Raw genomic sequence first — 24,260 nt, 5'->3', positions numbered from 1 at the left:
CACTAGTTATGGCACATGGGCTCAGTGGTTGTGGCTCGTGGGCTCTAGAGTGCCGGCTCGGTAGTTGTGGCGCACGGGCTTCGTTGCTCCGCAGCATGTGGGATCTTCCTGGACCAGGGCTCGAACCCATGTCCCCTGCACTGGCAAGAGGATTGTTAACCACTGCACCACCAGGGAAGTCCAGAAGGACAGGTTAATAGCATGTTACCACCTCTCGTTTTTGCGGCACACAAGCACACCTCCCATTTCTACATTTATCTTCTAATTGTCTATTTATTATACAGTCCTTTGAAGCATGGCTTATCTGTGACTTCAAGTTCAGACTGTGAGCCACAAGTCTATCATAGTCTGTCATATTTGTCATCTTTAGCCCAAGATACGTAAACCCTACTCTTTGATTTTGGCTCTGGAACATGTTTTGAAGATTTTCAAAAGCACACAGCTCAGTAGGTATGTCTGGTTTATGAAGAATCAGGCCTCCTTGTGTTAGATTTGTCAGACACTGTCATTAGCTTTGTATCTGCCAAGTTGGGATGTGTGCTTTCCTCTTAGGGAGAAACGAAGCCCAGAAAGAAATCAGACGACGTCTTTGGTGCAGGCTGAGGGCGGCGTGACACCTGCTGAGCAGAATCTTGAATGGCAAGTAGGGCTGAGGATGAAATTGGACCTGCCAGGAGAGGGGAGGCCAGGAGAGCAGGCTCTGGTGCTCCCGACCTGTATCATCGCTCACCCATTCTTTAAAGCCCTGTAACCAACCCATCATATGCCTCAGGTCCCCACCTCACCAATATACATATATACAATTTCATAGGTCAGATGTTCTGAAATGACTTTCTGTTTCCCAAGTTATACATAATCACCTATTTATAACATTCATGAAGAAACATGTCATCACGTGTTTGGCACCATGCGCAAGATGGAATGTACAGGATGTGTCTCGGCAGGAATGGGGCAGTGGGGTGACCCTCATGTATGAGCAGCATTGACGCCAGGCTGGACTGTGGGGCAGATTTATCTTCAGTGCTCTCCTGATCCCTCTCCTTTATTGCAACTCCATCCCCCCAACCTTTAGATTCAACAGAGCCCCGCTGCCAGCTGGGTTCACCAGGAGGCATAAATGAGATGGAGTTCTGGTCTAAGATGTTTATTAAGGCATGCCCTTGGGGCCAATGCCCTTGGAAGGGAAGAACTTCTGCAAGACTGGGCAAAAGGAGAAGTCCAGCTGCAGTGCAGACCCACTAACAGCCCTGGATGACTTCAAAGAGTTCTAGGACTAGGGTTCTCCTGAGTTGAAATGGGATGGCCAGGCTTTATACTATCGCATCAGTCACAGGATATGGATTGTCCTGGAAGAATGTGGTGACTGTGGGTAGGTGGCTCTCAGCAACTGAGGCAACCGCCAAAGAGACTGACAGGTGAAGGTATAAAGTCCTTCACTGAAGGGGGTCTGAGCAACACCATGTTTACCAGCAAGCCCTTCGCTGGAAGCTTTCCCCTCTGTTATTTAATCTTCCGCATACTGTGAGGGTAGCATTACCTCCTTAATTTACAGATGAAGAAAGAAAGACCAAGCAAGCCCACCTCAGCCCTCCAGCTGACCCTGAATGTTCCATTTTCCACCCTGTTAATAGCCAGCTTTTGACAGCAGGAGTGTGGTGTCTACAGGGCCAGGCCTGAGAGGGGTGGGGGGAGTCTGTGCCGTTGGTTGGCGAGAGAGCAAACACACAGGAAGGAGACCACCCCTTCGACACCTGTTCTATATCCCCCCAGTCTGCCTGCCAGTGTTTCAACTGTGTTATTTCTCACTGCTTTCTTTAGGAACTTTTCCATCCTGATCTTCATAACCTTCATGGTAACTTATGACTTTGAAAAACACATGGAAAAGGCAAAATTTTGGCCAAAGAGCTCAAGAGGAAGCCACTCTACCTCTTCCTCTCCTCAGCCCCAAGCCTTGCTTCTGATTCCAGTCTGTTCTATAAAGCCCACCCTGGGGGTCTTGTGCTCTACACTTTGTCTAGCTCCCCTTCCTGCCAACAAAGAGTGACTGCTCTGCGACCCATCCCCTCACATCTGTTTTCCATTAAGCTGACACAATCAATGTAGTGCCTGCTTACTTCCCACTAGGTACTGGTCATTTTTAAATAGAGGCCTCTCAAACACAGCAATCTGACCATGAAATATTAACCCAAATGTGAGGCTAAGAAGGTGAGGCGAGGGGACAAAAAAAACTGGGAAACAGGCAGGACCTTGTGGCATCCCAGAATTATTTCACTCAAAGTCTTCTGTTTCAACTGCCTAAAAGGGGCCAGACCTGGGGTGAGAATAGTGTGTTATGTCGATGTCTTAACATCTGAGGCATTTAGGTATCATCTACCGTGTGCCTGTTAACACACTCAGGCCCAACAATAAACCAAAATTCAATTCTGCACTGTGTGATGGCACAGAGACTGCCGAGGGAAGTTTCAGGATGTCCTCATTAGGTAAAACAATCTACTACTGGATTTCAGGGTTTGGGATCCCCCCTGCCCTTGAAGCTTTTCTTTTGACTCTGACTCACCTGATTTCATGTCCCTCCCTCAGCTGATCCAGACAGTGAGCGCAGTGGACCAAGATGACCCACGCAATGGCCAGCACTTCTACTACAGCTTGGCTCCTGAGGCTGCTAACAACCCCAACTTCACCGTAAGGGACAACCAAGGTAATCAGCTGGCTACCGATGCTTTTCTACAGCGTGGGCTGGAAACTCTGGGTTACTATACCATGCAAACAGTGTCAGAGGTCACCTGCTCTTTAATAGCACGAAAGACATTAATGTTAATTTGTATGGTCTTTTAAAGTTTTGTTTCAGAACATCAAAGACAAAGAACGTCCTCTGCTGATTCTGAAACTTTTACTCAGTCAGTCAGTTCACTCAAACATTTGAGCACAGGCTCTGGGCCAGACACTGTGTGAGGCACACAGGCTTCCTTCATCCCCACAGAGAGCAGCCATGTTTGTATGTTCTTTAACTACAGGAAGAATCTGAGAAAGCTGATAGAAAGAGGCCCAAGGAGAAAATCCTGATTGAACACTTCTAAGCACGGATCAAAGGGGGAAACAGTGAAAGCTCCCAGAACAAAAGGGAGACAAAGGCTAAGTAACTTTTGAGTTACTTAAGAGCAAAGGAACACAACCAGTACACAACCAGTAGTTCTGGCACTGAAACCACTTTATTATTTTGGAATGATTCAGAAAGAAGAGTCAGGTGGGGTTCCCTATTCCAGAAAGTGCTTCCCTCTACATCTTTGCTAGAATGGAATTATAGACCCCTTTATTCCAAAAAGCATTCAGACCAGCTAAGGAGTTCACAGACCTAGCATACTCTTCATTGGGCACAGATGGGGAAAGGAGGGGCTTCTGTACTCTGGCCAGAAGATTTTCAGAGAAAGGTCAGAGCAGGTGAAAAAATAATTTAAATCTGTCAAGTGAACCCCTTATGTTGCTAACTCTGCTACCAACTAGCTGTCTGACCTTGGAGAGGGAGGGCATCACTTCTCTGGGCTGTGGTGGCCTCATTTTTATTCCAATTCTAAAGTTCTGTCACTTCAGAACAATCTAAACAAAGGGTAACAAAAAGTCATGATTTAGGCATACCTAGTCTTAGTCCAAAAATCAATTGTTTGGGACTTAAAGTATTAAATCCACCCCACACGATATTCTGCTATTAAAACTAGAGAATATCAAACCTGTTTTCTTCTAAATGGAAAGCATTTAGTCATCTGTTTAATCATCTACATCAAATCACTATGATAATTCTGAAAGGAAGAGTAATATAAATTATAACAACAGAAGTGCTACAATTAAATATCCTGATATTTTTTACTGGGTCAAATTTTGAATTATTCATTTATCTGCTTCACTTGGAAACCCTTCCTGCAAAACGTTGTTTCAGACCCTTCAGGATAGGTTTTTTTTTTTGGCCGTGCCACAAGGCTTGCAGGATCTTAGTTCCCAGACCAGGGATCAAACCCAGGGCCCCTGCCCCTGCAGTGGAAGCATGGAGTCCTAACCATTGGACCACCAAGGAATTCCCTAGGATAGGTTTCATAGTAGAAATCCTGGGGAAAAAAATAATACATTATACTGTTTCTTCAAATTTTCAGCCAAGTGTCACTCTATTCCTCCACTCTGATATTTGTCTGAATCAATACAGTAACAATACACAGCAAAATGCTGCAAATTTCTTAACAATGACTTTGGGCACCAATTCATGGGGCCAATACCTTAAAAATATGGGCCCCTGGAACCTGATGACTATAAAAAGAAATGGCTCATCTCTTGGAAGGTTTTTTTCAAAACGGAAGTTGGAACATCTTCAATAGAAAGAATGAACTCTTAATCTCATGACAATTTATCCCTCGAGTATCCTTTACTGAAGCTCATTAAAAAACTGACCGGGGGCTTCCCTGGTGGCGCAGTGGTTGCGAGTCCACCTGCCGATGCAGGGGACGCGGGTTCATGCCCCGGTCCGGGAAGATCCCACATGCCGCTAAATTTCTTAACAATGACTTTGGGCACCAATTCATGGGGCCAATACCTTAAAAATATGGGCCCCTGGAACCTGATGACTATAAAAAGAAATGGCTCATCTCTTGGAAGGTTTTTTTCAAAACGGAAGTTGGAACATCTTCAATAGAAAGAACGAACTCTTAATCTCATGACAATTTATCCCTCGAGTATCCTTTACTGAGGCTCATTAAAAAACTGACCAGGGGCTTCCCTGGTGGCGCAGTGGTTGAGAGTCCGCCTGCCGACGCAGGGGACACGGGTTCATGCCCCAGTCCGGAAAGATCCCACATGCCGTGGAGCGGCTGGGCCTGTGAGCCATGGCTGCTGAGCCTGCGCGTCCGGAGCCTGTGCTCCGCAACGGGAGAGGCCACAACAGTGAGAGGCCCGTGTACCGGTATAAAAAAAAACCTGACCAACATCTGATGTGGTGGATCTACTGTGAAGCCCTCCAACTCCCGTGCCCAAAACATGATATTCATTTATGAACACAACAGTGCACTATTTCAAGTAAAGCCTTTCTTAATCCCCAAAGCATTGTGAAAAGGATTGTCCATATACTTCACAGTTTCACACGCATTTCCCCATACTTCGCTTTATTTGATATTTATAATAATCCTTTAAGGTCTTAAGAAAGTTACTAATGCCTCTGATGATTCTCATTGTCTCATCTGATAGATAAGGAAAGAAAGTAAATGGCCCATGGAATAGAGAGTAAGTATTAAAATTGGGACTGAAAGTTGAGACCTCCTGTTTTAGCCACACACACACACACACACACATACACACAAAATTTTTGTGTCACCCTGGATACTATATCCAAATGGGTTATTCAAGCTCCAGTTATAATATTCAACAGAATTTTGCAAGTGGCTACATTTTGCAGCTCCTTTGTAGGACTAGTCTCAGCAATGTGATGCTCTGATCTTTTTTTCTTAATCTTAAATAATTCTGAGATCAAGAAATCTATGATGCATAGTAGGCATAATGTAATACTTATATGAAATTCAGCTCTTCTCCGGCTTTCTCAAAGTCTGATGAACTGCCCTTGATTAAAATGAAAAATAAAAAAGATTTCTGTTCGAGAAAAACTTTACTTCTGACAAAAACAAAATGAAACTGAAACTGTGAAGCAAAATTACTAGTACTTAGCTATTAAATCTGGAAAACAGCAAAGAAGATGGATTGTGTGGTAGGTGGAAATATGAATATAATCTTCAGGTTGGTAACCAACTGCTATCTTTCTCCACTGAGAAGGAAGTAAGAGGGAAAAGGCCTGTACCAAAGCAGGAAGAGATTTCAATTAGCTGAATAATTTTCAACATTAATGTTACAAAACTAAGTAAGCGGTTACACAGCACAATGGAAGGAGTGTGTATTTGGAGTCAAGAGACCAGAGTTCAAATCCCAGCTCTTCTACTAAATTAGTGACTTTGAACCAATTACATAATCTCTCTAGGCCTTAACTCTCACTGTAAAAGGGTGAGATTATCACTATCTCACCAAATGGTGGTAAAGATTAAATGAGATACTGCATGTAAAGTCTAAATACCTTGCACATAAGCACTCAAAAAACAACTGCTCTCATGATAAAACAGGGGGAGGAGGAGGTGGAAAAGTTAATTAAGGAATTATGTATTAGTCAGAATAGGCTAGGTTAGGCTGCAGGAAAAAACAACACCAAAATCTCAGTGGCTTAACGCAACTAAAGTTAATTTCTTGCTCACATAAAGCTGACTGTGGGTCTGGCGACCAAGGACAGCTGTCCAGGTGTAGGCTGCCTGGCTCTCCATCTCTAATGTTCTTTCATATATTACAACAAGGCAAGAGAGCACAAGAATAACATACCAGCTATTATTGATACATGCTGCTGTCCGGAATTGACACGAATCAGTTTTGCTCATTTCCATCATCTAAAGCAAATGATACAGACATGCCCAAATTCAAGAGGGTAGAAAAGTATAATCCTTTATTATGTCCAGAAATATTGATATTGGTCTGAATAGTGTTTACTTTGGCTAAACTCTCAGAATTTTTTGTGAAGTTCTAGACTCTTCCCTGTGAAATGTGAAACACATCCAGAGGACCTTCCATACTGATGACGTTAGCTTTGTCACTGATTATACGTCCTACCACATCTCTCAAACTTTCCCTCTGCTGAAAAAGATACCAGCTTTCCAGAAAATATATCTGATTTATAAGTCAAACCCACTCAAGAAAACTTGAGAACATAGATTTAAAAAGATCCCAAAACATTACACTAGGCAAATATAAATACAGACACACACACACACACACACATCAGCTTTGTGGAAACATACCAAACAATTTTGCTAATCCCCTTTAAAACTGGGGGAAAAAACGAGTATTGAATGTTCACCAAATTCATATTAATTGCTTAAACTTAGACCACCAATTAGCGGGAAACAGCAGGGTGTGTCATGATTAGGGGATTTCAAATAAGCTTCTGCTAAACGAGCAGGTTCATCAGAAAGCACAGGAGTTGGTGACTGCATTTCAGAGGCATAAAAGAAAATAGCAGAAGACTTGAACTCCAGCCAAAGTGGCAAAAATAAGCAATGTGCCACAGCCGCGTGGGCTCCTCAGCATTCTTTTCCCGGGGGCACAAAGCAGCACAGGGCCTTGGAAAGCTGCTGAGCCAGAACAAACAGGGACCACAAGTCGCCAGTGACTGTTCATTTCTGTCAAGTTTCCCCAGGGACATTTCAGTTAGATCTAAAGTCTGACAGTTTGCCCTGGACACTTTGTCACAAAGGGTAAGACAGACTATTAAAAAAGGCCTCAGGGTTTTCCCTAGAAGCAAGCAAAAATCTTGGTTTCTGAATCCAACTGCTGATCCCAAAAAACCCAACGGTGGCTGTAGCTAACCGCCTCCAGGTCATGCTGTCCCTTCTCTCTCCTTCCCCACCCAGTTCCTGCCCCCTTGCTTTCCTCAATCCAAAAAATTAATTCTCTTGCCGGTTCTTTCATTTTCCTCTTCTCTCTCATTTTTTGATCCCGGAACCCCTGTCTTCTTCAGATAACACTGCCCGGATTCTAACTAGGAGGTCTGGCTTCCGGCAGCAGGAGCAGAGTGTCTTTTACCTGCCCGTCCTGATATCGGACAATGGGCAGCCGGTGCTGAGCAGCACGGGCACGCTGACTATCCAGGTGTGCAGCTGTGACGACAACAGCCACGTCCTGTCCTGCAGCCCCGAGGCCTACATGCTCCCAGTCAGACTGAGCCGCGGCGCCCTCATTGCCATCCTGGCCTGCATCTTTGTCCTCTTAGGTGAGTAAGTGGCTCCTCTCCATTCTGTGGGGTCCTCCAAGTGCTTACTTAGATGCCATTCCGTTATCACACTGACACAGCTGGCCAGAACGGGTTTTCCACACCGTGCTTATTGAAAAGGTGGGAGAGTAAAGCTGGGAAAAAGTAAAGAACTTGGAGACAGTCCCCTCCTTCAAGGAACTCATGGCCTCTGTGGCCAAATGAAAGCACATATATCAACCATCTACTGTAGGCCAGGCTGCCTTTCTAGGTGCTGGGATTAATAAGACAGAAATGCCCCAGCCTTCACAGAGCTTAATTCAAAATAAAGCAAGTTCATTTTGACATCATAGAACCTATATAATAATTTTGGACAGGCTATGATGATCACCTCTTCTAACCCCCTCATTTCAGATAAGTAGTAGCTAAATCACAAAGAGGTAGTGACGGGCCCAAGGCCAAATCTCAGTTGCAGAGCCAGGGCTGAAACACAGGCAGGCCCCGCATTGCACATCCCTGTATCTGAGCAGTACGGCCTTTCCCCCAAATGTTCATCCCCAGATTCAGGATGTGGTAAGTGTTACAGAGAAGGGAAGAGGGACAGGGAGTCCTGAGAGGACAGGAGACAGGGGCGGGTGCCAGTTTAACTAGGGTGGTCAGGGAGGACCTCACTGATAAGACGACCTCTGAGCAGAGATCTGAAAAGTGGCAGAGTGAACCACATGGATATCTGGGAGGGTAAGCTGTTTGGGGGCGTTAGCACCCCCCCTCCCTGGGTACCGTGGCCTCTAACCAGGGTCAGTTTGCCTCTACTTGTGAAATAAAGATGTGATGACAGGTCAGTGGGAGAGCACTACTGGGATAGGGGATCCTTTCCTCTTCATCTAAAGTCATACTGCAAAGCAGCTCCCAACTCCCTTGTACTAAGGCCATTCATGCTATTATCCTCAAAATCCACACTCAAAACAAACAGTAAAACATCTAAACCAATTCCTGAAACCAAAAAACTATCTGTACATATCTGCCAACTCTTCTGACTGAAATAATTCACAGCATACTTATTTTGCTTAGAGAAAAGCAGACTTAGTAGATAGTAATATTATTCAATATGGAAGAAATCCTAGTAAGGGAAAAAAGTAAAGATTTGAGGATTAAAATTAGAATTTAAGCCCTGATCCCAGGTTTACCTCCAAACCAAGAGACTGAGTCAGACCAAAGAAAGAAGGTCTAACTAAAATGTCAGTTGCTTGATTGAATTTCTAGTAGGTCTGTGGAATATGCTTCATGTAGTTCAGTGCTACATGAAGGGAAAAACAGTATAAAGAAGTAACCTTTCAAAGTCCTTGGATCCCTGGATCAGAGAGGATTGTTACGGCTTCTGGTCCCTTTCTGTACTGACAAATAAAACCCTCTTGCAATTCCCTGAGTGTCCATAAGGTGGCACTGGGAGTCCTTGAGTGCATAACAGGACACCCTGAAAGAGGCCTTTGAAGAAACTTGCTCCTAGGAGAAACTTCCAGTCTGGCTGTCCTTACTTCTATCTTTGGAAATGTCTACATTATGAGTTCACCCTAGCCCACAAACAGTAGAAGGAGCCACCACTTCAGGGGGACTGATTTAAAGAGGCTGGCACAAAGAGGCTCTCAAGTTAGAAGCGGTGTGCAAGGGGCGATTTATTTTGTGCCTCCCAAACCCATTATGTCTTGCCTTTGGAATTGCGCAGAATAAACAGTTTTCGGCACCTAAACCGAGCAAAGCTGTCATAAAATCCTCAGAGTTTTAGGCACTTTCACTTCTAACAGTGTACATCCCACATTAAATATAATTCATAAAACTGAGTAAGACTGAACTGCAGTTGATTTGTCAAAGAAATACTACATTTTGTGGATAATTATATTAACACATTAATTTTGACTATGGATTTTTTTCCATGTTTCAAATATGTATCTAGTTCCTAGAAAATCTCATAGGCCCTATGCACTGTGCCTATAGATACTAAAGAATAAACATCCCTAGAACTGATTCTCTTCTGTCAGGGAAGCCCTTCAGCTGAATAGGATCATTTTCCCCAAAATTTGATTTCCAGGGGGTTATATAATACTTGATATTTAAATAAGATTACCTAAAAATAAGATACATAGCAATCTTCATTTTTTTCAGAGTTCTATAAACTGCCTAATTCTATATCATCAGAATTCTTTCCAGTACAAACTCAAAGACTTTTCTAATATTGCTTCCCAGCATTTTCTGAAATACCACACCTAGCACTCCAGTGTCACCTGTGTGGAGGTTTTCTCAGGTCCCCAGGAAGAATAAACTGGCCCTACTTCTGTATTCTCTGCAAAACTCTTGCAGCTCTATGATAGTCCTATCACCACCTGTTTGATATTAATCATTAATGTCTATTATCTCCTTCGATTGCATGCTTGTAAAAACAGAAATCATGTCATATTCTACTTTGTTTCCGTTTTGCTTCAGATAATGTCTAAAAAATGTTTGAGTTTAGTAACTCCTTACTGAATCCCACAAACACAGCAAGTTCACTCAGAATCCCATTTCTCCACCCTGCATCCATCCAAATCACACCCCAACCTCCAATGCCCAGTTCAAGCCCCAACTTCATCAAAGTCCTATTAGTCCACTTCTCTGAAATCCCATAGTCCTCTAGCCTATGAGTTACATTTTTGCACAGAGATAAAATACAAGAGTATATAACTGTTTCCTGTGTGTGCATTTTGTCACCCGAGCTATTCAGGAAAATATCATGTATTAACATCATTCACTGCAATTTACAAAAAGCACGTTCCACATTCAAGTTTAAAAAACCATTACTGTTAAAAAAAAAAAAACCATTACTGTTATTTTTTTAAGTTAGTCCATAATCTTACTGGGCATATGACTGTCCTCCATTCCCCCCCACCCACCCCTTGGATAAACTGGGCTCTTATTTTGCAGTGTTGTCTAGCTGTCACCGTTCACCAGCTGTAACAAAGCATGCTAGAAAAAAAAAAAAGTTCTACAGCCAAAATCTCAACACACTTCCTGGAAAACATTTTTACTCACAGAGATAAATGGTTCAATGGGATTACCTCCATCTCTCCTTTAAACCCCAGTGAACACATCCTGGGGGGGGAAAAAAAAAAAAAAAGTTGGGATAAACTTTCATCCAAACCTGCAAGGGCACATCTAACAGTGTGGTGTGTCTTTGATAACATGATGAATATATATAAAATGTCACTGTTCATTCCCTCTCTTCCATGAACATCCTTAGATCTAGAAAGTCACAACCTCCTCTCTAATGGAAGGCTTTTCTGAGGAATCTGAGTTAACTGGACAAAGATGGTCATTTATGCTCTCTTATTTTTTGGAGAAAACATAGAAAGACTAAGACTTTGGCTCATATTTAACACATGTGTCTATACTCATTTAATTAATATATGATCACAATTGACCCTTGAACAATGGTGGGGTGGGGTTAGGGGCTTAGACCTGCCCTGAAGTTGTGAATAACTTATAGTCGGCCCTCAGTATCCATGGTTCAGCATTTGCAGCAACCAACTGCAGTAGTCCTGCAGTGTGTATTTATTTTTAAAAATCCACAGCTAAGTGGACCCCAGTAATTCAAACCCATGTTGTTCCAGGGTCCACTGTATATTTACAAACTAGGATCCTATTGAGAGGCTAATGTAAAAAAGCATGCTTCCACCTATACAGTAAGGTTTTCACATTATAATGGAGAAACACGTATTCGTCCTTACGCAGTCAGAAAACATGATCTGATCCTTAGCATATACTCCACGGGGCCACAGGGCTTCATGCTCTGTTAATTAGATGTTACACTGGGTGGTTCGGTGTACAAACGCACACACATTTCAAAGCGATAAGGTGTGTGCAGAGCCTCTACATGCAACTTCTACTTAAACCACATGGAATCATGTCACGTAGCGTTCACTCGCCCACAGACTCTCCAACAGTGCAGGAAGAGTGAGAACAGGGTAGACCCTGTGAGGTCACATATCCAAACACTGCCCCTGCTCTCCCCTCCCAGACAGCCCTTCCCCTACCTGTGTTACTCAAGAGCTCTGGTCTCGGCCCACACGGCCGGGGCTCTTCCGCCAACACCCGGTCCTCTGTGTTTCCGGCAGTGCTGGTGCTGCTCATCCTGTCCATGCGGAGGCACCGGAAGCAGCCATACATCATCGACGACGAGGAGAACATCCACGAGAACATCGTGCGCTACGACGACGAGGGCGGTGGCGAGGAGGACACCGAGGCCTTCGACATCGCAGCCATGTGGAACCCACGGGAGGCGCAGGCGGGCGGCGCCTCCAAGACGCGGCAGGACATGCTGCCCGAGATCGAGAGCCTCTCCCGCTACGTGCCTCAGACGTGCGCCGTCAACAGCACCGTCCACAGCTACGTCCTGGCCAAACTCTACGAGGCCGACATGGACCTGTGGGCCGCGCCCTTCGACTCCCTGCAAACGTACATGTTCGAGGGGGACGGCTCGGTCGCCGGGTCTCTAAGCTCCCTGCAGTCGGCCACTTCAGACTCGGAGCAGAGCTTCGACTTCCTGACGGACTGGGGACCCCGCTTCCGGAAGCTGGCGGAGCTCTACGGGGCGTCGGAGGGGCCCGCGCCCCTGTGGTGACGGAAGCCGGGAGGCCGGCGCGCGGCCAAACCCGGCCGTTCTGGGGCGGAGGCTTCGCGGAAGAGGCGCCGCCAACCGCAAGAGCAAGACTGCTGGAGAGTGAGTTTGCCGCGGGGAGCGGGCGAGCGGAGCTCTCTCTGAATCAGCTTTACTTGGTTAGATTAAGTTAAATAATCAAAAGGAAACACAGGAAGAGGGGGGCAGAATCTCCAATGACCTTTTCTTCTTTTTTAGTTTTTGTGATACTGTATTCAAAGGCGTGGAGTCCAAGGTTAAGTATGGCGGGCTTGACTTTTCTCCGCCTTTCACTTGGTCATTTTGCCACCTCAGAGAGGCTGTGCTTTTCATTGCAGAGGTGGCAGTTGAAAGCAAATAGAAAGTTCTACTCTCCTATCCGTTTTTTGTTTTTATTTTTAATAATGTTTTTTTCTCCATTTAAAAGTTTTGCTGGCTCATCACATTGCACAAACCAACCCCCATAAAAGAACACTGAAAAATTATTCCTTGGTGAAATTAACCTACTTGTTCTGGGATGGATGGAATTTCTTTTAATACTTTTAAGACAAGGTTAAGGCCTAATTGACCTTGCATGGGGGGTGGGGCAGGGGGGTGGGAGAAGGAAGAGGCATTGACTTTAAGCTCAAGTTTAATGGCTGAACCAAGAGTTGTTGGCATTACAACAAATCCACCTCCATGGAGTAAGAGTGCTCTTGTTCTCTCAGCTCTTTAACTGTGCCCCTGCAAAATTATTCAGAAGGAAACCAGAAAATCTGCCTCTTTTGCACTGTAGATGTCTCTTCCATGTGCCAAATGTGAAGATTAGATTCTACAAATGAAAGCCAAAAAAAAGAAGTATCTGATAAAAGCATGGGTTAGAGGGCTTTCCTAATCTGTGTGAGGTCAATTCAAGGGATGTTTACATACTGTAGATAACCTACTTGAACACAAATCAGTATTATAGAGAATGGATGTAAGAAAATTACATGTATAAGTTTTGTATATTTGTTAATAATTTTGGTAATAAATATGATGTACTGCATCTCAGTACCTTAGCATCTCTTTTAATAAAAGTTAAATAGAAGGGAAAGTCTATTGCACATGTGTTTAATTGCTGAGCAGGTAAGGTTTTGTGATCCTGACCTAGTCTCAGGTTCTTGGGGCTGGGGCTCATTGATAAAACAAAGACAACAGCACAGAAGTATGAGGCTGTGCATTCTATTTCGGTCACTGATCAGATGAATGTATGGTTTAAACTGTAAAGCTGTAAAGCTTTTCATGAATATGTTTCATTTCCCCATCCCTTAAAAGAGCAAAGGATGGTTTGGTAACACCAGCAATACAATAGTGAGTTTAGCCCATATTTTTTTTGTTTTGCGAGTGTGTTGCACACAGCCAGCAATGAAGCAGGCCACTGTGCTACTTCCATCTCTGTTCTGTTGGCAAATCAAATATGTACCAAAAATATGTACAAATATGTACATCTTGTCAATACTGGATGAGCTCACAGAACACTGGGGCCATATTTTATTCATGTTTCATTTCCCCACAGTAGCTAAGAGTGGGTACTTAATAAGTGCTTAATGGGTCCATGATGGAAGGGATCTCTTTCTTTGACGTCGTATTATTAAAGGATATTTTACACAGTTATCCTCACCATTGGGAACAAATTGGGAACAAAATAGTTTTCTGAGTGTCTCAGTTAAAGGTTCTCAAATTTTAATGTGTGTCAGAATCACTTGGAACAGAATCACTTGTTAAACTATAGCTTGTTGGGCCTTTACCCACAAAGTTTCTAATTCAGTTGATCTGGGGCGATTTGCATTTTTAACAAGTCCCTGGGTGATGCTGATGCTGCTGGTCCAGGGACCAGGCTTTGAGAACCTTTGGTATATGGTCACGCGTTCTCAAATATAGAAAGATTAGGGTGCACTGGGGCCCGCCCCATCAGCACAATAGTATTGTGAACCTCTTTTCCAGTAAAAAGGAGAGTTTGGCAGAAACATGTGAGAAGGCTAATGGATGTCTGGGAACCAGCAGGATGTGCTTCACGCTTTATTACGTGGTACACTAATAGCTAGGCAAGTTCTCATCTTCAACCTTCAGCATACTAACCCTTTCCTCCATGAAAGGCAGCTCTCATACATGCTCTTTGAGGGTAAAGTATGATGTAAAAATAAATAAACTTAGCAAAGAAAAAGAAAAAACATGAACTTGAGTCCAAGCTAGGATTTACAACATACCAGTTATGTGAATGTGGGCAAATTGACCATTATAATATTCTTTTCTGTCACTAGCCCTGAGGATAATTTTTTGACTAGCTCACTCCGTGTTGCTTGTTTTAAAAACTGGGAACAGCTGTTATCCTAACCACAGGGGATTATCATTGCCCCACATCCTGCAAATGTGGCCCCCCATGATACTGGGCATGAAGTGATTAAGCAGAATCTCCTGGAGCTTCTGGTCCCTGGGAAGATGTTTAATGGTGTGATACAGGAAGTGTGAGAGAAGCACAGAATAGGAGATCCATTTCAACTCACACTCTAAGCTAATAGAGACTCTTCCCTCCAGATGAGTTTTAGAATTCCCTTTCCACTGCCACAGTTTACCACAGATGCTGGTTCATCTGAAAATAAAGCACCATTGCCACCAGACAGAATGCAGTGTGATCAGGTTAAAAAAGAGAGCTGTAAAATTATCCAGCCATTTATTTAAAGGCAGCTAGCCTTTAATTTATGTTAGAGGGAAAAGGAACATCTGTGGAAATCAATTGGTAAGACTTTGTCTGGAACTGTATTCTGAACAAGAACACAAGCAAAGATAAAGATTAGCAATGAATTTTCTAAATCATAAAAGCAGAATATCCCAACATGGCAGATAGCAAAGGCAAAGAAGGGAGTTGTTTGCACAAGAAAGAATCTATAAATCCTGAAAACGAATTCAAACAAGCCAAAATCAGTACAGGCACATTGACTATGCATTGTTACTAGTTTACTAGTGATCGAGAACTAAACCTTGATGTCAAAATCCCCAGTATTTCCTTTCTAGCGCTGGAAATACATGAGCACAGGATACACTTTGCAAGCAGTTCTTTTCGCAGATGGACTCATTCTCAAATCCATTTGTCATCTTCATAATAAAGAACTTTCAAGATATTTTTATGTGTAAATACCTGGATTTGGGAGGCTTCTGCTTGACCCTGAGGGTCAAGGTTCTGGTACAGGGAATGGACAAAATTAGATCAAGGAATCTTCTTTTTAAAATGACCTACTAATGAGACATATCTGTATCTTGTGATTCATGTTGTGCAAAAAACGTGAGTACTAATTTATAGTATGTGTAATTAACTACAACATCAACCAAAAACACAATTTTTCTTAAATCTTTCCTCCTGGGACGGGAAGCTGGCAAATCCTACCCCATGTGTTTGTCCATACTTTTGGTTTGTAAGGATTCCATATGACTGATGACGGAGCTGTTTCTTCCACTCCAACATTTTAGCCGCTGAGGCCACCTTCCTGGTACCCATGATGACAAGGGCTACTTTCCATCCCAGAAAACCTTAGACCACTTCTCTGAGACGACACACTTCCAAAAGCTAGTAAAACTACCTATGAGTCTTTTCTTATTTTTCAGGAAGTTTGGATACTAGCTTTTCTTTTATTATTTCCACTTCTTCCCCTTCTTCATATCAACTGTTTTACCACCATTGCTGCATAAAAAGACACTAAACTTAGTGGTGTAAAACGACAATCTTTTTTTTATTTTTCTGTTTTTGTTTTGTCTGCTTTGGGTCTTCATTGTTGCACGCAGGCTTTCTCTAGTTGTGGCGAGCGGGGGCTGCTCTTCGTTGCGGTGCACGGGCTTCTCACTGTGGTGGCTTCTCTTGTTGCGGAGCACGGGCTGTTGGTGCACGGGCTTCAGTAGTTGTGGTGCGTGGGCTCAGTAGTTGTGGCTCGCGGGCTCTAGAGCACAGGCTCAGTAGTTGTCACGCACAGGGTTAGTTGCTCTGCGGCATGTGGGATCTTCCTGGACCAGGGCTCGAACCCGTGTCCCCTGCATTGGCGGGTGGATTCTTAACCACTGCGCCACCAGGGAAGTCCCCAATCAGCTATATTGTCTTTCCCTTTTTTCTACTCTGCCTCCTTCCTCTATTCCAGGAATCACTTTGGATTCCATTCACCATTTCTTTTCTCTCTTCCATTCCCCCTCCTCTCTATAGAATACATTCTTGTTTTATAGGTATATTATTCTCCAAAATTCAGTTTTATCCCTACCATGCACTACTTTCAGAAATAAATGAGTATTTCATGAAAATACTTAGCAAAATATCTGATATATAAAAGGCACACAACATATTTTTATTGAAGTATAATTAATATGTAATAAACTGCAGGTAAAGCATATTATTTAATGTTTTGACATATGTATACACCCATGAAGCCATCACCCCATTCAAGATAGTAAATATATCTGTTACCTTCAAGAGTTTTCTCGTACCCTACTGTAATACCTCTCTCCCATCCCTGCCAACCACCTCCCCCAACTGCAAGCAACCCCCAGTGTGCCTTCTATCACTGTAGATTTATTTACATTTTCTAGAGTTTTATATAAATGTAATCATACAGAGTATACTCCTTGTGTGTGGAGGATGGGGGAGGGGGTCTGGCTTCTTTCACTCAGCATTATTAGTTTGAGTATCATACATGCGACTGTGTATATCAACAGTTCATTGCTTTTTGTTGATAAGCAGTATTCCATTGTGTAGATAAACCACAATTTGTTTATTCATTCACGTATTAGTTTGCTTATGCTGCCAAAATAAAATACCATATATTGGGCAGCTTAAATAACAGAAATTTATTTTCTCTTAGTTCTGGAAGCTGGAAGCCCAAGATCAGGATACCAGTATGGTCAGATTCCAGTGAGGACTTGCTTCCTGGTTTTCAAATGGCCACTTTCTCATTGTATCCCCTCATGGTGGCAGGAGCAAGTGAGCTCTCTGGTGTCCGTTCTTATAAGGACACTAATCATATCAGATTAGTGCCCCAGCCATGTAACCTCATTTAACCTTAGTTAATTACTTCCTTACTCCAAATACAGTCACATTAGAGGTTAGGGCTTCAGCATATAAATTTGGGGCATGGAGGGGGACACAATTCAGTCCATAGCAATTCATATGTTGATGGACATTTTGATTGTTTGCAGCTTTTGGCTGTTACAAGTTAGGCTGCTAAGAACACTTGCATGTGAGTCTTTGTATGGACATATATTTTCTCTTCTCTTGAATAAATGCTTAGGAGTGGAATGGCTGGAGTCATATGGTAGGTATATGTTTTCAGTTCTTGTTTTGGTTTTTTTAAACTGCCAAACTATTTTCCAAAGTCTTTTTACCATTTCAAATTCCCACCGGCAGTATATGAGGGTTCCATTCCCTCTTCACCTTCACCAATACTTGGTATGGGCTGTTTTTTTTTTTCATTTTTGTCATTGTAATAGAAATGTTGTAGTATCTCACTGTGGTTTTAGTTTGTAATATCCTAATGACTAATAATGCTGAGCATCTCTTCACATGTTTATTTGCTATCCAAATATCTTCTTTGGTGGAGTACCCAGAGGTATTTGCCCATTTTTAATTGTTTCATTATTGTTGAGTTTTGAGATTTCTTTTTATTTCCTGGATATGAGTCTTTATCAGGTACAGACTTTGTAAAGATTTTTATTCCAGTCTGTGGCTTGTCTTTTCATTCCCTTGACAATGTGTTTTGAAGGGCAGGAGTTTTTTTATTTTGATGAAATCCCAATTCATCAATTTGTTCTCTTGTATTGTGCTTTCAGTGTCATTTCTAAAAAAATCTTTGCCTACCCAAGGTCACAAATATTTTCTTCCATGTTTTTTTTTCTAGAACTTTTGTGGTTTTAGATTTTACATTAGGTCTATAATTCATTTGGGATTTATTTTTGTAGATTTTTAGGTATGAACTGAAGCTCTGTTTTTCTTTTCTCTTTTGGCATATGGATATCCAATTGTTCTAGAACCATTTATTGAAAAAGGCTATCAATTTTTTTACTGCATTGCCTTTGTTGTGAGTTGAATTGTGTCTGCCACAAAGATATGTTCAGGTTCTAACCCCCAGTACCTGTGAATGTGACCTTATTTGGAAATAGGATCTTTGTTTACAGATGTAATCAAATGGACTTGAGGTCATACTGGACCAATGATTGGTGTCTTTATAAGAGAGAAATTTAGACACAGAAGCAGAGACACAGAGTGGAGAATGCCATGTGACAACTGAGGCAGACAATAGAAGAGATGCATCTACGAGCCAAGGGGTATTAAGGATTGTCAGCGACCACCAAAAGTTAGGGAGAGGCATGGGACAAATTCTCCCTCTAGAAGGAACCAACCCTGCCCACACTTTGAGTTCAGACTTCTAGCCTCCAGAAGTGTGAGAGAATACCTTTCTGTTGTTTTAAACCACCCAATTTGTTCTGGCTGCCCTAGGAAACCAATAGAAGCCTTATATAATACATTTTTTAAGATCTATTTTAACATAAAAAGTAACTCAGTATGAACCCTTTACATGTCCTTGTCACTTTGGCTGGATCTACAACACATCCACACACCAGGTTGCTTATTAATTAATTAACTAACTAATTAGTGTGTTCGTTTTGCAGGATCTTTTTTTATTTCGACTCAGCCTTTGCACATGGTTGGAGTGTATGGAGAGGGCTCTGAAGATGCCCTGCTCTCTGGCAGGTCTCAGGCAGCAGCAGAACTCTCCAGCTGACTTGGCAGCCTGCAAGCAGCTCTCACAGTTGCAGGCAAGGGGGAGGAAGGAATGAATCACCAGATGGCTGAGAAGAGACACTTCCATTCATATGACCCCACTGATGTGGGCGGTGCAGAGAGGTTACAGAGAAAGCAGAGAAGGCAGGAGCTGCTGAAAACGGCGCTAAGTGCCCATTGGTCCTCAGGCAGCCCAGCAAAAGGACAGCATTCAGAGAGGTGTCCCCCACTCGCCCGCCATACGGAGCATATGTACCCTTGGCATGACTCTGCAAGTGAAGAGCTGCACAGCAGAGTGAAAGAATTAACCTTCAAAGAGCAGGCTGCGTGGTTTCCTTCTGTCTCTTGTACTTGATATTCCCCTGCTGCCCCGGGGAAACAGGTACAATCCTCTGTGTTTCCCTGCCAGGCCCATATGCAGTGAAATTCACTCATCCTAATTGCTAGTCTTCACTAGCCTACTGGGGGAGGGCGGGGCACCAACAGTCTGCCCCCGTGTTTACCTCCAGGACTGGCCTCATCAACCTCAAATTTTTACATTTGCCAATGACTTCTTGGGACTGTGACTATTGGACTATATGATGGTTGGTGTGAGATGAGATTCTTAAATGCAGGGCATTACCTGAGGATGAATATTAGTTACACCCAAGAGGGGACTCAGGGCCTCATCAGCATGCTCCAGGCAGACGTCACTGCTGCTGAGCTGAAGCAAAGGGAAGGAGAAGGTCGTGGCCAACTATTGAGCACCTACTGTATGCCGGCACAGCACCAGGTGCTTTTACACTAATGATCATGTTGAAAACATGAGCAGAGCACAGACCTAAAACCAGAAAAGAACACAGAGCCATTTGTGAAACACTCACCTCAGATGTTGATACCATTGGTTCCTCTGGGAGCTATAACATGTAAGGAGCTCTGCATACATCCTTCACCATTGATTGTTGACATCCCATCTACATTAAACCCTAGAGAACTGAATACTGGCCTTCAAGTGGGCAGTGAAACCAGGTAAGGACAGCTGACAAGCATCATCTGAGAAACAGGGAGTGATCATGCTTTTGAAATTCAGTCCTATGTTCTTTCCAGAAAGTATGTGTATTTCACTATTATGTGAAGATTTTTAAAAAATAGATATCATTGGAGAGGACTTCATTATCAGGAACCTTACATAACCCGGGTTAATCTCCTCTCAAAGGAGCGGGAGGCTATTTCTGGAGAACACTGGCACACTGCCATATTTACAGTGTGTCCCTTACCTACAAACTGGGTACAAATTCTCTGTAAACTCCAAGCCACTTATCACATCCAGATTCCCACATGGATCTAAGCATATGCCATGTACACCTCAGGCACAATGGGCAAACAGATTATTTATGGGACTTGGCAGAGATGTCTTGATCAGAGTTTTTAGTCACAGTCTCGGTGACAGCATCCACTGTGACAGTGAGCAGGTAAAGTGAATAATAATATATCCATCTTGGAAGGTCAGTTCCTGCTCATACTTCTAATTATTAAGTACATTATTGAGAGCCTTTCCATAGCTTAGTTTCCTACTGTGAAGGTAGGCTGTTCATTATTCAAAGTTGTTCTTTTGTTGCAGATGTAGAACAGAAAAAGTGGAAATTGCTCCAGTGCAATCCTTTTATTTTGAAGAAAAAAAAAAAAGGCACAGATTTTTGACTTCTTGAAATGTAAGGCTAGAGCTTATTTTTCTCTTTCCGTTTCAGTGCCATCCTCACTGAGTCCATCAGTAAATCTTCAAACTCCATTAAAATATAACTTGATTAGGGATCATCCTTTAGCATCATCCTAGTTGGTTTGTTTCCCTCCTGACTAAACACTTTCCTTTGAAGGAAAAGGAAATGATGGAACCTTCTCATTTTATCTCAAAGAGAAAAAGCAAAAAGACACTTGAAGCTGCAGAAATAGGAACTTAACAGCATAGACAGAAATCTCTTCTATAGGGTCCCTCTAGCCAAAAGTAAACTAGATTAAAAAATGCCAACACAGGAGAAATGTGATCATCTAAATGAGGTTCACATTAATTCTATTACTTGGTCATCCTTGGCCAAGTTTTCTAATAAAGCCTAAATAGATAAACTAGATAAATAGCAAGTTTAGTAGATAGATTATTTTTATAACTTCTATATTAACTAGCACACTTGGGAGCCTAAATTATTGAATACTGGTCATAAGACTATTCAAGGGATGACCATACATCCTGTATCGTTCTGTTCTAAGTCTTTGCTTATGAATGGCATTATTACACATGGCCGTGTTCTAAGAGTTTGCTCAGCATTGTATTCAGTTGTTTGGCCAAAGTTCCATCCTGCAGGGGAGAATTCACCCTCTCCCAAACTGAAAAGAATGGTAATATCAACGGGTAATAACTCTGGAGCTGAAGAAATGTGCATCTCAATGTGGTAGACATTGGGGCAGGTCACAAATATTCCAATTACCCTCCGTCTAGGTACACATGGGTCTGAACTTCTCCATCAGGTTACGGTTGTATCTGACCACGTGACTGCACTGAGCTAAGGAAACATAAGCAGGAGTAACAGCCAGTGTGGGATTTGCCGGTTCCTTGCCCCTTCCTGCTGCAGTGATCTTTGAAGTCTGTGCCAAATGGAACCGCTTTCTGCCTAGGTGTGAGTGACCGTATTAAGTAGGGTCCTCCTGCTGGCCTGTAGCCTGAGCTGAAATGAGAGCTGTCACAGGACAGACACACCAACTTTCACACTGTTAAGTCACTGAGATTTTGGAGTTACTTATTACCACAGTATAATTTTGCCTATCCAGACTAACATGACAATGACAAAAACTGTTAACTTCCCTTAAGAAGAGGAATTAACCAACTGGTATGACTGGTATGCATGATGACTACCAATGCCTCCTCCAAAATACATGTGCCCTGGTTGTTTCTTACCATGAGTAAGAGTGGATTTTGTTGACCAATTCATCTTTTTTCCATTTCTTCTCAAAATTAACAGCACACATTTTCAAGATTAAAGAATAAAACAGCACTGTGCCCATAGATGGACACGCACAGAGGGAATGTAGCCATGTGACAACAGATGCAGAGATCGGATCACACAGCTACAGGCCAAGGAACGCCAAGTGATGTCGGCAACTCCTGGAAGCTGGGAGATGAGCACAAGCAGATACTGCCTCTGGACCCCCAAGAAGGAACCAGCCCTGCTGCCACCTTGATTTGGGACTTCCGGCCTCCAGAACTATGAAAGATTAAAGTCCTGATGTTTTATGTCACCCAGTTTTTGGTACTTTGTTACGGCAACACTAAGAAAATACTACAGTGACTTTTAACTATACTTTCTACCATTCCTCAGCCTGCCTGACATTTTTACCATGTGTCTTTACACGATGACCTGCACATTCCTGCATTTTAAACCTCAGTGCTTTCTGAGACTCTTTCTGAGTTGAATAAAATAGGTACAGGGTCTAAACTCTTCTTTAGCCAAATAATCCCTACCAAGATCAGAAGCAATATCTTCTTCATCTTCTCCCTCTCTCTTTTTTTTTTTCTTATATTCACTTGTTTGTTTTATTTTTTCTATTCCACATATAAGTGAAAATATACAGTATTTGTCCTTCTCTGTCTGACTTACTTCACTAAGCGTAATACCCTCCAGGTCCATCCATGTTGTTGCAAATGGCAAAATTTCATTATTTTTTATGGCTGAGTAATATTCCATTATATATATCACATCTTCTTTATCCATTCAGCTGTTGATGAACACTTAGGTTGCTTTCAGGTCTTGACTATTATAAATAACGCTACTATGAATATTGGGGTGCAGGTATCTTTTCAAATTAGTGTTTTTGTTTTCTTCACATATATACCCAGGAGTGGAATTCCTGTATCCTATGATAGATTTATTTTTAATGTTTTGAGGAAGCTCCATACTGTTCTCCATAGTGGCTGTACCAATTTACATTCCCACCAACAGTGCAAGAGGTTTCCCTTTTCTCCACACCCTCTCCAGCATTTATTGTTTGTAGATTTTTTCATGATGGCCATTCTGACTGGTGTGAGGTGGTACCTCATTGTAGTTTTGATTTGCATTTCTCTAATGACTAGTGATGTTGAGCATCCATTCATGTGTTTGTTGGCAATCTGTATATCTTCCTTGGAGAAATGTCTATTTAGGTTTTCTGCCCATTTCTGGATTGGGTTGTTTGTGTTTTTGATACTGAGATGCATGAGCTGCTTGTATATTTTGGAGATTAATCCTCTGTCAGTTGCTTCATTTGCAAATATTTTCTCCATTCTGAGGGTTGTCTTTTCATCTTCTTTGTTTTCCTTTGCTGTGCAAAAGCCTTTAAGTTTCATTAGGTCCCATTTGTTTATTTTTGTTTTTATTTCCATTTCTCTAGGAGGTGGGTCAAAAAGGATCTTGCTGTGATTTATGTCATAGAGTGTTCTGCATATGTTTTCCTCTAAAAGTTTGATAGTGTCTGGCCTTACATTTAGGTCTTTAATCCATTTTGAGTTTACTTTTGTGTATGGTGTTAGGGAGTGTTCTAATTTCATTCTTTTACATGTAGCTGTCCTGTTTTCCCAGCACCACTTATTGAAGAGGCTGTCTTTTCTCCATTGTATATTCTTGCCTCCTTTACCAAAGATAAGGTGACCATATGAGCATGGGTTTATCACTGGGCTTTCTATCCTGTTTCATTGATCTATACTTCTGTTTTTATGCCAGTACCATACTGTCTTGATTACTGTAGCTTTGTAGTATTGTTTGAAGTCAGGGAGCCTGATTCCTCCAGCTCTGTTTTTTGTTCTCAAGATTGCTTTAACTATTCAGGGTCTTTTGTGTCTCCATACAAATTTTAAGATTTCTGGTTCTAGTTTTGTGAAAAACGCCATCGGTTGTTTGATAGGAATTGCACTGAATCTGTAGATTGCTTTGGGTAGTATAGTCATTTTCACAATGTTGATTCTTCCAATCCAAGGACATGGTATATCTCTCCATCAGTTTGTA

At 42.4% G+C, this 24,260-nt stretch overlaps 1 protein-coding gene across 1 annotated transcript in view; it reads left to right on the top strand.

The window, feature by feature from the left end:
• Positions 1 to 12,652, top strand: part of CDH20 (cadherin 20) — a 60,508-nt gene extending 47,856 nt beyond the window's left edge. The window contains exons 9-11 of the mRNA XM_024754859.1: positions 2,581 to 2,698; positions 7,586 to 7,837; positions 11,962 to 12,652. Coding sequence (XP_024610627.1) covers positions 2,581 to 2,698; positions 7,586 to 7,837; positions 11,962 to 12,467 — 876 coding nt within the window. The 3' untranslated portion in view covers positions 12,468 to 12,652. The remainder of the gene's footprint in view (positions 1 to 2,580; positions 2,699 to 7,585; positions 7,838 to 11,961) is intronic.
• Positions 12,653 to 24,260: the final 11,608 nt, after the last annotated feature.

Source organism: Neophocaena asiaeorientalis, unplaced genomic scaffold (genome assembly GCF_003031525.2).
Source record: "Neophocaena asiaeorientalis asiaeorientalis breed wild unplaced genomic scaffold, Neophocaena_asiaeorientalis_V1.1 scaffold124, whole genome shotgun sequence".
NCBI classification, from domain to species: Eukaryota; Metazoa; Chordata; class Mammalia; order Artiodactyla; family Phocoenidae; genus Neophocaena; species Neophocaena asiaeorientalis.
This window is presented reverse-complemented; position numbering and strand designations above follow the sequence as displayed.